Source organism: Patagioenas fasciata, chromosome 1 (assembly GCF_037038585.1).
Source record: "Patagioenas fasciata isolate bPatFas1 chromosome 1, bPatFas1.hap1, whole genome shotgun sequence".
Classification (NCBI taxonomy): Eukaryota; Metazoa; Chordata; class Aves; order Columbiformes; family Columbidae; genus Patagioenas; species Patagioenas fasciata.
This window is the reverse complement of record NC_092520.1, coordinates 31,580,314-31,592,466: the sequence shown is the minus strand read 5'-3', so window position 1 is coordinate 31,592,466 and position 12,153 is coordinate 31,580,314. Positions and strand designations below refer to the sequence as shown.

The 12,153-nt window shown below is 37.4% G+C and overlaps 1 protein-coding gene across 1 annotated transcript in view; it reads left to right on the top strand.

The window, feature by feature from the left end:
* RB1 (RB transcriptional corepressor 1) overlaps positions 1-12,153 on the top strand; it is a 77,900-nt gene that overhangs the window by 5,483 nt on the left and 60,264 nt on the right. The window contains exons 3-7 of the mRNA XM_065858503.2: positions 4,974-5,086; positions 7,044-7,178; positions 8,966-9,004; positions 9,660-9,727; positions 11,199-11,309. Of these exons, the coding sequence (XP_065714575.2) occupies positions 4,974-5,086; positions 7,044-7,178; positions 8,966-9,004; positions 9,660-9,727; positions 11,199-11,309 (466 nt within the window). The remainder of the gene's footprint in view (positions 1-4,973; positions 5,087-7,043; positions 7,179-8,965; positions 9,005-9,659; positions 9,728-11,198; positions 11,310-12,153) is intronic.

The window sequence follows — 12,153 nt, the reverse complement described above, 5'->3', positions numbered from 1 at the left end:
TTGGTAAACTATCTCATGCTTATGTTAAAAGGCATGCAGAGGCTTCTTGATTTTGTCAAAAGCGTGAAACACATGCAAGTTAATAAGAGACAAAGCTGTAGACAGGAAAGACTTTATTTACAGAACTGCAGCTAAACTGAACCTGAATTCCCTGAAGCTTAGTGTGGATGAGCAAAACTACACATTTTTTTCAGTTATGAAACAAAATAACAAGGAGCTACTGAAAGTCCCAAAGCAAACCTATAACCGTGGCCTCTTGCTGGCGAGAATCAGTGTATTAGTAGCAAATGCATTGCATGTATGTATTGTACCCTTGCACTTTAAAAGCATAGCTAACTGACATAGTTTCTTTTTTTTGCTCATCTGTCCATCCTGGGGAATAACTGATGTCCCTTCCAGTCTTGCTATGTGCAAAAAAATATAATGAGAAGTTTTCATATCGGAAGAATTATTCTTCATCAGTTCAATACTTTCCATTGACTTACATTACTTTTATCTAGTATTATGTATGAATTTGATTTAATTGGTTGAGAACTAAGTGATCTTCCGTTCCAGACAATACTCAACAGGAAATCTGCAACCATCATTGCTGAAAAATGGAGGATCTAACTTTACACAGAACTTATTTGTAGACAGTGGGTACAGTGTTCACTTTTAGATTTTTTCTGAAATATTTCCTACAAGTCTTAATTTTGATCAGTTTTCTATTTTGAATGCTGCTTCATTATTTTTTCCTGCCACCTTCTGACCTGTAATGATAAATACATCTGTGAATGTTTCTTGTACCATCTAACTAGTTCACAGTATTGATTAGGATGTGGTGGCTGAGGTTCTAGTAACCCCTTCAAAAATCAGGTTTTTGGTATTGACAGTATGACAGCTTATATTCCATGTGATTCAAATACCCTTTTGTGTTTGCATATTTTTCATGTGCATTTCTCTTGACCTTCTTTTACAGAACATCATTTGAAGTTTCTATTCCTGGATCGCTTTTGTAGGCTGTCATCAAAACTTATCAGTGCAGGGAGAATAATAAACATCTCTAACTGCATACTGGAACTGAGACTTGCTGTGACCCTCTCTTCCTTGTGACTGGTTTAGCAGTGGAGAACCTTTTGAGGTAGAGAACAGAAGTTATTTCTGTTAGTGCCTTTAACACCTTGCAAAAACATCTGTAAAGAAAAAAAAGCAAGAATCCCCCCTCATAGCAGTCCAGTTTGATGAGCATTTCAAGCCTATGACTCCTTCAGGTTCTTTTCACTAGATTTAGGCAAGCTGATGATCCGCTAAAAATAGATTAAATAGTAGTAATAGTAGGTCCAGAATGAGAAATAAATATCTTGAAAGAGTTGATAAGAGTTTTAGATCTTTTCCTACAGAAAGCTGTATTGATTCAACAGAACTAACCTACATTGCTGAAAGTTATAGCACTGGTTCTCCAAAATCATAAATAAAAAAAGAAACCTACGTAGACTACTAGGTGCCAAATAGTCTTTGTTAGTAATTGGTAGGCTTTGACTTGTGATAGGTTGAAATAAGGTCCCTGGAAGTCATCTTATTGGAGCTGACAGCCAAGGATGAATGTTGAGCCCTTGTCCTGCCTGTTTTCTGTAGTGGTGCTGTATCAACAAAGGTCTTGAGTCAGACTGTGGTTAAGAAGAAAACCCTCAGAAATGAATTTCTGGCTGTGAATTTGTCTTGCATCCATTCCCATGCCCTCAGGTCCATCTGGGATGAATTGTCTGGCTTTGTCTTAAAATAAACTGTGAATTTGTGTTGTAGGATTGGCTCCCTTGCAGTTACGACACTGTCAAAATAGCTGAACAGAGTGATGCTGCTGCATTTTTGTTCTGCCATCAGTTTTAAGTCCCTTGTATAAGAAAGGAACTGCAAAATGTCTGAGTGTAGGGAGGGAAGGGCTGTGATGAGAAGAATATTCAGGAATCTTGACTTGCCAGGAAGACCTCTCCTTATTTCGTCTCCCCTTTTCCTACCCCATGATGTTTATATTTTATGTATTAAAAATAACTAAATTCTTCATGCATGAGTAGGGGCAGATGGTTTTATTTTCTGGAGAAAGTGCAGTTTGCCTGCGTCTTGGGGTGTTTTAATCAGCAGTATCCGGGGCTGTGGGCCCAGTCCAGTGTTCCTGCATGTTTTCCTCTCCTCCCTCACACAGCTGATGTTAAGAGGTGAGCACACTCAGGAGCTGCTCACCTTTTCTTAATCTATTAGTTTATCCTGGATTCTGTGTAATGTTTTTTTGTTAGGCCAGCAGTCATTCAACATCTGTCTGGTTGAGGAGAAAATGCCCAGAGCATCCTGTAACACCAGGAATGATTAAGGAGCTAGTCCTGATATTAGTTTGAATCTAGTGGACTGACAGGCTGCTTCTGAGTCTTCCGTCTTGTTTTAATGATAGTAATAAATGAGTCATTACCCCAGCCAATACTGGACAAGGAGTTTGAAGGTAGTTCTTGCAAAACCGGACCTCACTCTTACCAGATAAACCATTGCTATAGCCATTGAGAATTTTCCTTTCAGAACAGAACTAGTCCACCTAGGGGAGCTGAGCTTGTTTGGGTCGACAGCAAACTAAGAACAACTTCACCACTTCTTAGCACTCAGTCCTCCTGCTCTACAAAATGTTATATTTACAGAACAATGTCACGGTCTGTGTTTGCAGGAGCATGAAGTGAGGGGAAGTTCTTTATTAAGTGAGGTCAACTGACTCCAGTGGCAGTGGTGTCCTTAGTGAGTAGTCATCCTTCTGCTTGGTAGGTCTCTAGCTAACCTTAACCTTCAAGATTTTTTACAATGCATCACAGACATATTAATGCAGGAAAATAGACATCCCCATCCTACAGGACATTTTTAATTCTTATGTGACTGGTAGCTTGTTGTACCTGACAGCGAAGGGTGGCTGAAATGCTGGGAGTGCATCTCTCAACAAAGCCTTTTTCTGTGCAAACCCCCTTTGAGAGCAATTTTTTTGCCTCATCTTTAGCTTGCTGGTAGCATAGGATGGTACATAAAATATCTAAAGTAACGGTTTCCTATAAAAGAGATGGTAACTATTTGATATTAATATTTATTCATGTATCATCAAATGTATCTTAGTCTGTTAATAGCTTCTTCGAAAATAATTTTCTGTTGTACAAGGAGTCATGATTTATAGAAATCCACAAATAGGAATGCAGAGAGAGAGCAGTAACATAAATAATGCAGTTACCATGTTCCTGAAGGTGGCTGGTTACATTAGCTGTCAAACCTCTATTATGATTCTTATCAATTGCACAAACCAATGGAATTTCTCATTCTTTGGAGGAGACCCCAGCTGGTCTTTGTGGATGTATAAACACTGGTCCCAAGAAAGAAACAGAGCAATTGCAAAAAATGGCATGGCAAGCTACTTGTCATGGTTACACTGCTGAGTAAGTGAGGATGTGAGTGGGTGCTGAGGATGCAGAGCCCTTCAGATTAGTTTTGGAAAACCACATAAGATAAAGGGAACCGGGTCTGGTGCAGACATATTCCTATTGCCTTTTGGGAATATTTTCTGGAGTGAACTGGCTCCTGTGGTTCACACTGGTGTTTTCTGGGGGGCAGCTAGGTAGAGTGATGAAGACAGGATAAAAGGGTAGGCCAGGGAGCAGGAGAGCCAGAGTTTGGTATTTCAGCTGACTCGTTCCTGGGGGTCTGCTTCACCTCTGTCCTCTCATGGGTGTCACATTCAGTCTGGAGCTGCTGAGGCACCTGTTCAAATCCTGCTCCTTTGTTAAAATGGCTGTGGGCCTAGGTGGCCTTGGAGATTTATTTACAAGGAGGCCAAATGTCCAAAGAGTACTTTAAGAGTTTGCAGGACTGCATTCACACTTGGTTCCATCTTCAAAATAGCTTTGTTTCCAAAAGCTGTGCTATATATCTGCCTGTGGTTTTTTTTCCATGCTTCTGCCAAGCATGGAGGGATCTCTTTAGAGGTTGCCTGTTGGGATGCTGTGCTGGTGGAAGGGAACTGGAATCATAACTGATGCCCAGCTGGCTCCAAGTGACCAGCTTGGAGTGAACTCCATCAAGAGTGAAGTCGGTGTGGATGGCATGTGTGTTGTTGCAGGAGGGCTTTTCTTGGACGAAGAATCTCAGAATGTCAGGGATTGGAAGGGACCTCAAAAGATCATGTAGTCAAATCCCCCTGCTGGAGCAGGAACACCCAGATGAGGTTACACAGGAAGGTGTCCAGGTGGATTTTGAATGTCTCCAGAGAAGGAGACTCCACAACCTCCCTGGGCAGCCTGTTCCAGTGCTCTGGCACCCTTACTGTGAAGAAGTTTCTTCTCATATTTAAGTGGAACCTCTTGTGTTCCAGTTTGTACCCATTGCCCCTTGTCTTATCATTGGTTGTGACTGAGAAGAGCCTGCCTCCATCCTCGTGACACTCACCCTTTATATATTTGTAAACATTAATAAAGTCACCCCTCAGTCTCCTCTTCTCCAGGCTAAAGAGACCCAGCTCCCTCAGCCTTTCCTTATATGAGAGATTCTCCACTCCTTTAATCATCTTTGTGGCTTTAAATGAGAATGATTGGTTACAGCTTATGTGGCTTGTCTCCTTGTTCTTTATAATCTTCAGTGTCTTATTCTAGTAAAATGTAGTAACTTAAAAACTAATCATTGTTTCTGCTTTGCATAAGTGTTCTGTGGAATCAAATCTTCTGTTTTGAAGATTGCCAAATTGTATGGCTAAAATTGATCTTGTACTCTAGGAATAAAAGTTGAAGTGTGTGGTCTTTCATCTGTGATGTAAAACTTGCAGTGGTTTTCAGTTATCAAATAATTTGCTTTCATAATCACATGTTTGCTTGAGGGTGGTTTGTTTTACCATTTCTAGTAAAATTTGGACAAATTAATGCTTTTCATATATTACCTGCTTGTATTGTATAATAAAGATAAAAACTTTTCTCTTTTTCAAAAAGGCTTATAACAAAAAGAAAAAGGAAACATGGGGAGTCTGTATCTTCATTGTAGCAATTGATCTGGATGAAATAACATTCACTTTCACAGAGCTGCTGAAAAGTATTAGCATAAGGTAAGTGAATTTAAATGTGTGAATTTAGATTTCAACAATGAACTAGTCAACATTTTTATAAAGATAATGTTTTTAAGCATTGGGAGTCTTTGTATATCAGGCTAGCTGATTTTAAAGTGAAGGCTGCTTACGGGAATTCCATGTATTTGGGTGAACTAGGGGTCTTGCTATCATATTTTAGTTGTGGGAGCAACAACACTTGTTTGATTCCAGCTGTGACTGGTTTTGATTGTATCACACAGCTGATTGTATCACACAGCTTGTTCTTGGTCAACCTAAAGTCTTCATGAATTTAACTTGGTGTAAATTACACCTAAAATATTTTCCTTAATTTCCCCATATCAAGTTTTTTTTTTTATAAAACCTTTTTACCAACATTAGGCTTAGGCTAAATCAAGAAGTGGGGAAAAATTGTTCTTCTTCAAATAGCTTGCCATCATGCTGACATTTTAATGCCAGTCTAAATTTTGTACTTTCGTATGTTTTTTGCTAAGGAATTGTTACTGTTCTGTTGTATATTCACCAAGTTCATAATACATGAATTAAAATTATAGGACAATATCTGCTTTTAAGGTAAATTTAGGTGGCAACAGCAGTTGACATACCCTTGTGTTGTATTAATCCAAGGAAAGGATTCCAGTGCTGTCTGCATAATAACTGTGCTGTGTGTTGAGAGCAGGAGCAGAGCCTTGGGATGCTCTAGGGCAGGGGGCTCAGACAGAATGCTGGGCTCATCATGGTGCTAACTCCAGGCTTGGAAGTAATGAGTTTTGATTGGACTGCTCCAGAGCAGTGGGCAGGTCCTATGTTTCTATATAATCTCTTCAGTCTTGACTGAATTTGGAACCTTGTGGATGAAATCTAATTGCATTTGTGCAGCGATGTTCAGCGTGTTCCACCTGAGTACAGACCAACTTATGCTGAAAACTGAAGGAGATTTTTTTCCCTTGGGGTTTCACAGAGTAAGCTATTACTCTGGCAATTTTTATTTTAGCAATACTGGATTGCTTGTTAGCCCTGGGCTTTTTGTCAGCTGTAAAATCGATGTGGCAGAGATTTCTACCAGTCATCTTATTCTCTAGAGCCACACAGATATATTGGCAAGATTTTTTTTATTCCATGGTAAAAGAATTCCCAAATGAACTTCTGACCATTTTTCTGTTCTTTTTTAGTCTAAAAAAAAGTCAATCCATCTCTTAGAATCCTTTATTCTGATAAAGGATCAAACTATATTTGATATAGTTGAAATAGTTGAATATATTTGATAGCATCCTCCTTCATTTTTAGTAATCTGCTCACTTTGGTTATGAACAAAACCATAAAATGCTTTCTTGATGGCTGTAATATTACATGGATGAGTAGGGAAAACTTTAGTCCCCTCTGCAATCGTATTTCCAAAGGGTGGGGCTGTGCTTGTCCCCACTGCCTGTTGTAAGATTTGTAATTCGTGTAACTCAGTGCATTCATATCGCTTCTCATTCCTTGGTCTCTCTTTCGCATGGATGGAGCCAAGGGTCATGTTCTTACAGCAGTAAGAACATTTCTGAAGTAGAACTTTTAGCTAGAGCAGAAGAATCAAGATGTCTGTGTTTTGATATTTGTGGTTTTACTGGCAGAGCAAGGAAGAAAGATGTGTCTAGTGAGCAGATCCTGACTTCTACAGATATCTGTGCTAGCCAAGAAAATTATCTTTCTGTAGTAGAGCCCATATCACGAGAAACTTGTACTACCCAGTTAAACAATTTTCTTACATCTGGAAAATTTAAAGGTGATGTATGGGGGCTCAAGGTAAGCAAGTTGTGTTTTGCAAACCAAGGTTCTCAGTCGCTGCTAGTTGTAATAAGAATGTGCTGGAGCCTAGTGAAGTAAGGCAGTGTGTTTTGGTGGGGTTTTTAAAGAGCTATTGCATAATGGTCATTCTCAGTTATGATAACCTGGCATATTTTTTCCTTTTCAGTGTATGCACATTTTTTCAGTTTCTGAAAGAGGTGGATGTTAACATGGACACTGTAAGCACTAAAGTTGATAGCACTGTATCAAGACTGAAAAAGAAATATGATGTATTGCTTGCACTATATCACAAGTTTGAAAGGTAGTATACATTTTTCATTTCAAAATGACAAATTCTTTATGGCTGTTAACATTTAAGTATTTAGACTTTTCCAACTGTGTATTAGAAGAGCCTATTTAAACTCTGCATGTTAATATTTACAATGTTTACATGTGTTGAATAAACACTTCTTATATTTGACTCCATAACTCTTACAATGCTTTGTTGCGGTACAAACTATAGCAAGAGCAGTGTGGCAAGTGGTTACTAGTCCCTTTATTTAAGCTTTTCACAAATATAAGGATTGTTTTACTAAAATACTTCTTTAATTTAAGGTACTTTTTAACTGCCCACCCCTCCCCAGATTCTGTTCTAAGAGTTTCTTTCTAAGGGAAAGAAAAAAAGGCACAAATCAAATAGTTTCTCTCTCCCAGATCTGGACCTGATGGCTTTTTGTTCCAGTGTCTAGAGGTGCTGCAGAGCCTGCTCTGTTAGCAGTTCTCACTGTAATTAAGATAAACTTTCCCAAGTGGTTTAGCTGTGACCATACAGTGAAAATAGAATGGCGTTCTCTTTGTGTAGAATGCACTCTGACAAACATATTCAATTTAAAGAGCTTTCTGTGTGTACCTTGACAATTGGAAGATTTTCAAATGGATGCTTTTTTCAGTTGCTCTTGCTCCAAGGTGGTAAGTTGCCACACTCTGTGCTTTAATGTGAAGACAGAGATGATGAAGGCTTTAGATCCTTCTACAGGCTAATGTGTGCTGTGCATAGGTGTGTGTTGGCAAGGTCTGATATCCTCTGAGGCAATTTTTAAGCAGTCTGTGCAATTCTCTATAGCACAGTCCAGCAAAGAACTATTTCACGTCATTAAGCATTGAAGCATCATTCTGTGATGCTCATATTACTTGATCCCAGTGCTTCATCCCCGTGGTACTTCTCAGCTATAGGAGCTGGAGTTGCAGTTTAGCTTCCTGAACCACAAAAGACTCTCAACCCTTATGTGACCCTTAAAAGGGGCAGCAGGTTGCCCCTTAGTAGTTTCTAGAATCAAGACATAAATGTGATATACGTTTTATTTCTTTTTGAAGTCAAATCCAATCACACTGTTAACATGGATATTGTATCACAACATTTTTGTGAAGTTTATAGCTGCCTTAAAGCTATGAAGTTCTATGAAACTTGTAAATAATTTGGGTTTACCCATTACAAGTCTCTTGGGCAGATTTATGCAGGCATGTTTTCGTTTTTGTCCCTCTGACTCTTCTTTGCTTGCTTACATTTTCAAAATCTGAAATGCAGTAACAATTTTTTCAATCAGAAGGATTTGAAATTTGTTTTACCCCTGTTTTCTTGTGAAGAAAATGAATTTATTTATTGAAAGACGTACACCTAGAATAATTAGGAAGAAACATTATACTGCAGGCCTTGCAGTGACACTGCAGAAGGAGTAAAGGTTTTAAATTGCCCTTTTATAGGGTGCTCTGCACAGGTGTAGTACATACTTTACTGTGTTTTACAAGCCACTGAGTAACAGTGTACATACAAATCCTGTCTTTCTGGAAGAAAACAATAACAAATTTTATTGTACCAAATTAAAAATGTTCTTCTATGCAAGCTTTTACATAAGCATGGAAGCAACAGTATTATTGCAGCTCTGGCAGGGCTTTAGTTGCTCTGTTTTTCTGTTTTCCAAAAGTCAGCATTTTTTAAAAGTTGAAATGTTTTGTGTACTGGTGTATTTTTCACTACATTGTAGTAGAAGGTATTACACAATTTGCTTTCAGAAAAGTGTTTAAAAATAAGAATTTATTTTTATCTTCTAGGACTTGTGGCCTTATTTATCTGGAACAACCTAGTAGTGAGTAAGTCTGACTTTTAAAAATTGTGTTTTCAAGATAAGATGTAAAATGTGTCAGCAATTTATTTTTTTAACCCACTGAGGTTGACCTAAGTCATAGTATGTCATGTGTTTAATTTAGACTTAGAGAAGACTTTGAATTTCAGTGAGGGATGATGAAAGCTGTGGAATTTATATATAAAATTTGATCACTTCTTCCATGAAGGATCACCACCTAATGGCAGGTGTCTTGGCATGGTGGAAACAAGCATTTGGAGAGTGACCTTCCTAATCATAGCAGCAAATGAGTGGATGAAAAGATGCCTTAGCAACTCCCAAATGGGATTGTGTTCATGCCATGACTGGAGAACAGGGCATTAGTCAAAGGCACAAGAGAGAAAACAGCTCATAACAGTTAAGTGAATTATGCACATTCACTTTCTTTTCCATGGATGATATGACTACGTTCTGATTCTTGAATGGCTTTACAGAGGCTAAATTTTTTCTGAATATATAGTCATAATTACATAGAGAATGGAATGAGATAATAAGCTTAACTATATGGGAAATGTTGCATATTGTCTTAAATGATTTTGTAGACTAAAGCATGTTCTCAGAAACTATAGTTTAAAACACTATAGAGCTGTTAACGCAAAGGTTTTATTTTCGTGTCTCTACAGGATTTCTGCTGAACTCAGTTCTGTATTAGTCCTGAAAAATTACTGGATTACTTTTTTGCTGGCAAAAGGTGAGTTTTGATTTAAAGACAGTTATTTTTAATGAGTATGTCAGAAGTGATTTTATGGGTTTGTTTTGTGTCCAGTATTAGACTGGCATCCTTACTACAAATATTCATAGTACAGGCCCACAATGTTTGGATTGTGTGGCATTTGTAACTACTCAGTAATATTTCTTTCTATACAATTTGACTGCACTTTTAACTTCTATTTCTTCCTGTGTGTGTAAATATATTTTTTTAAGCTTTATAACTTTTTTTATTTTGAAGGTTGGTATTTTGTATTTGAGTCTATTCTGAGGTGCTTTATGATCTGCCAAGATTTTCATAATGGATGATTACCTGAGAAGACCTGCAGAATTTTTAATAGCTTTATATTATAAATAGATAAATAAAATTTAATAATATATTTTAAGATAAGTCCAAGAAATTATGTATACTACAATTCCTTGTTGAAAAGACTGAAGATCCAGTTAAAGCTGAGTGATGAAACAATTAGGGTTGCCCACGGAGACCTGTCTCATTGTACTATTCCTACAAAAAGGAATGAATCATATATCTTAATTGCTATTTACTCCAGGTCTGTGTTATCAGTGAAGTGCGCACATCTCTGCCCTTGAAATCGGTCCTGGATCAGCTGGGCTTCATGGAGCTTTTTCACTAGAATTCTCCAAGCATAAGCATAAGGCCAAACTCAGTTTTTCTAGCCTGCCTTTTCACTGAGAGTAAGGAAAGCTAAAATTAACCAGCAAATAGTTGAAGTCACAGGAGAGCCTGGGTGATGCTTGCTCATTCTGATACAAAAATAAATACAGAAGTTCTACTTGTCAATAGAGCACAATTAGTGATCTGTAGTCATTCTGGGTTACTGTGGGCTTTCCACATTTTTTTGTGGTGATGCGTGCTATCTTGGAATGGCCCTGGAAATCTTCTCCGGTGTATGAATCATAATTTGGGAACAACTGGAATAACGTACTTTTAAAAGCGCTCTTCATGCTAATATTTGTGTGGCTTTTAAGTCAGTTCATATAAATTTGACAGGCTGAGCATACAGTGTGATAGCATGGTTTGAATTTACCTTCACTATATAGTAGCAACCCCTGCTTTCTGAATTATTTCACAAAACTTACCTAAGACTACAGGAAGAATTGCACACAAGAGAGAGGTACTTACAGGCAAAATAGTCTGCAGAATTACTCCACTAGACTAAAAATAAAAAGAAATCAGGAAGGAGCACTGAGGTGGGAATTTTGTACACAGTAAAGTTATTTATATGTGTGCCATCTCTAAAGCAACAAACCTCTGAAGAGTTCTAAAATCAGTAGCCTTTATAGAACACTGGCATCCTGCATGGTGCTTTCTGAATTCTAACTGTAGTGTTTTATTAAATGAACTTCCAAATCTCTAATTTTTCAAAGTCACTTTTAAAATTAAGCCAAACATCTCACAAACATATTTTCTTTACCTTTTAAAACTTTTGCAGGTAAAGTGTTGCAAGTGGAAGATGACCTGGTGATTTCTTTCCAGTTGTTGCTGTGTGTCTTAGATTATTTTATCAAACTGTCACCTCCTGCTATGCTCAAGGAACCATACAGTAAGGATTTAATGTTTGTTGTTTTTTTTTTTTCAAATTTGGTTAAATTTCTATTAGTCATGCTGATGTTCATAATGAACATAATAAAACTTCTTCAACTTATTAAAATGGATTTTTTAATGTTTAATTTAGTTTAGATTATAGTGAACTTGAATTAAATTACCTGAATCTGGCGATGTATTTAATTTTTTTTCCTACCATCCATTTGCTATGTTCTCTGCCCATACAAGCTGTTCAGGGTCTTGTTAAAACAGCAGTTTTACTTTGGTAGAAGAATTCAGGTTCTGGGTAGATGATGAATGAGAACTATTATTTTAGGTTTGCTTTGAGTTACAAAAGGAAAAGGTGGTGCTGTGACTGTTATTTCATCGACACAGAATGGTGTGATGGCAACAAAAATGGACGAGATACTGGACTATACAGGCACTTAAAAGAAATCTATAGTGGATAGAAAACCTAGTTGTGGTAACTCAAAATGGTAGATGCAAAATGTAGGTAGCTTTGCTTTTATTACATCCCTTTTATTAGCAAGTGTCTCTTTATCTTAAGTAAAAATATAATGGGTATTCACTATATACACTTCTCTTCAGCAGTAACTTTTTGTACGTTCAGTTTCTGTACCTAAAACCTGGAAAGCCTCATTAAAAGGCATGGGAAGTAAGCATTTATGGTAACTTTCAAAGATAGAGTTCCATTGTTGTTAAATATTTTCTTCTGCAAACTATGGTATTTAAATACTGAAGTGTTTGGAGTCATAGTATCACAGAATCACCGAATAGTATGTGGAAATAGTATGTAGAATAGTATGTAGAAAACAATTATTTGTTACTAATTAGTTTATCCT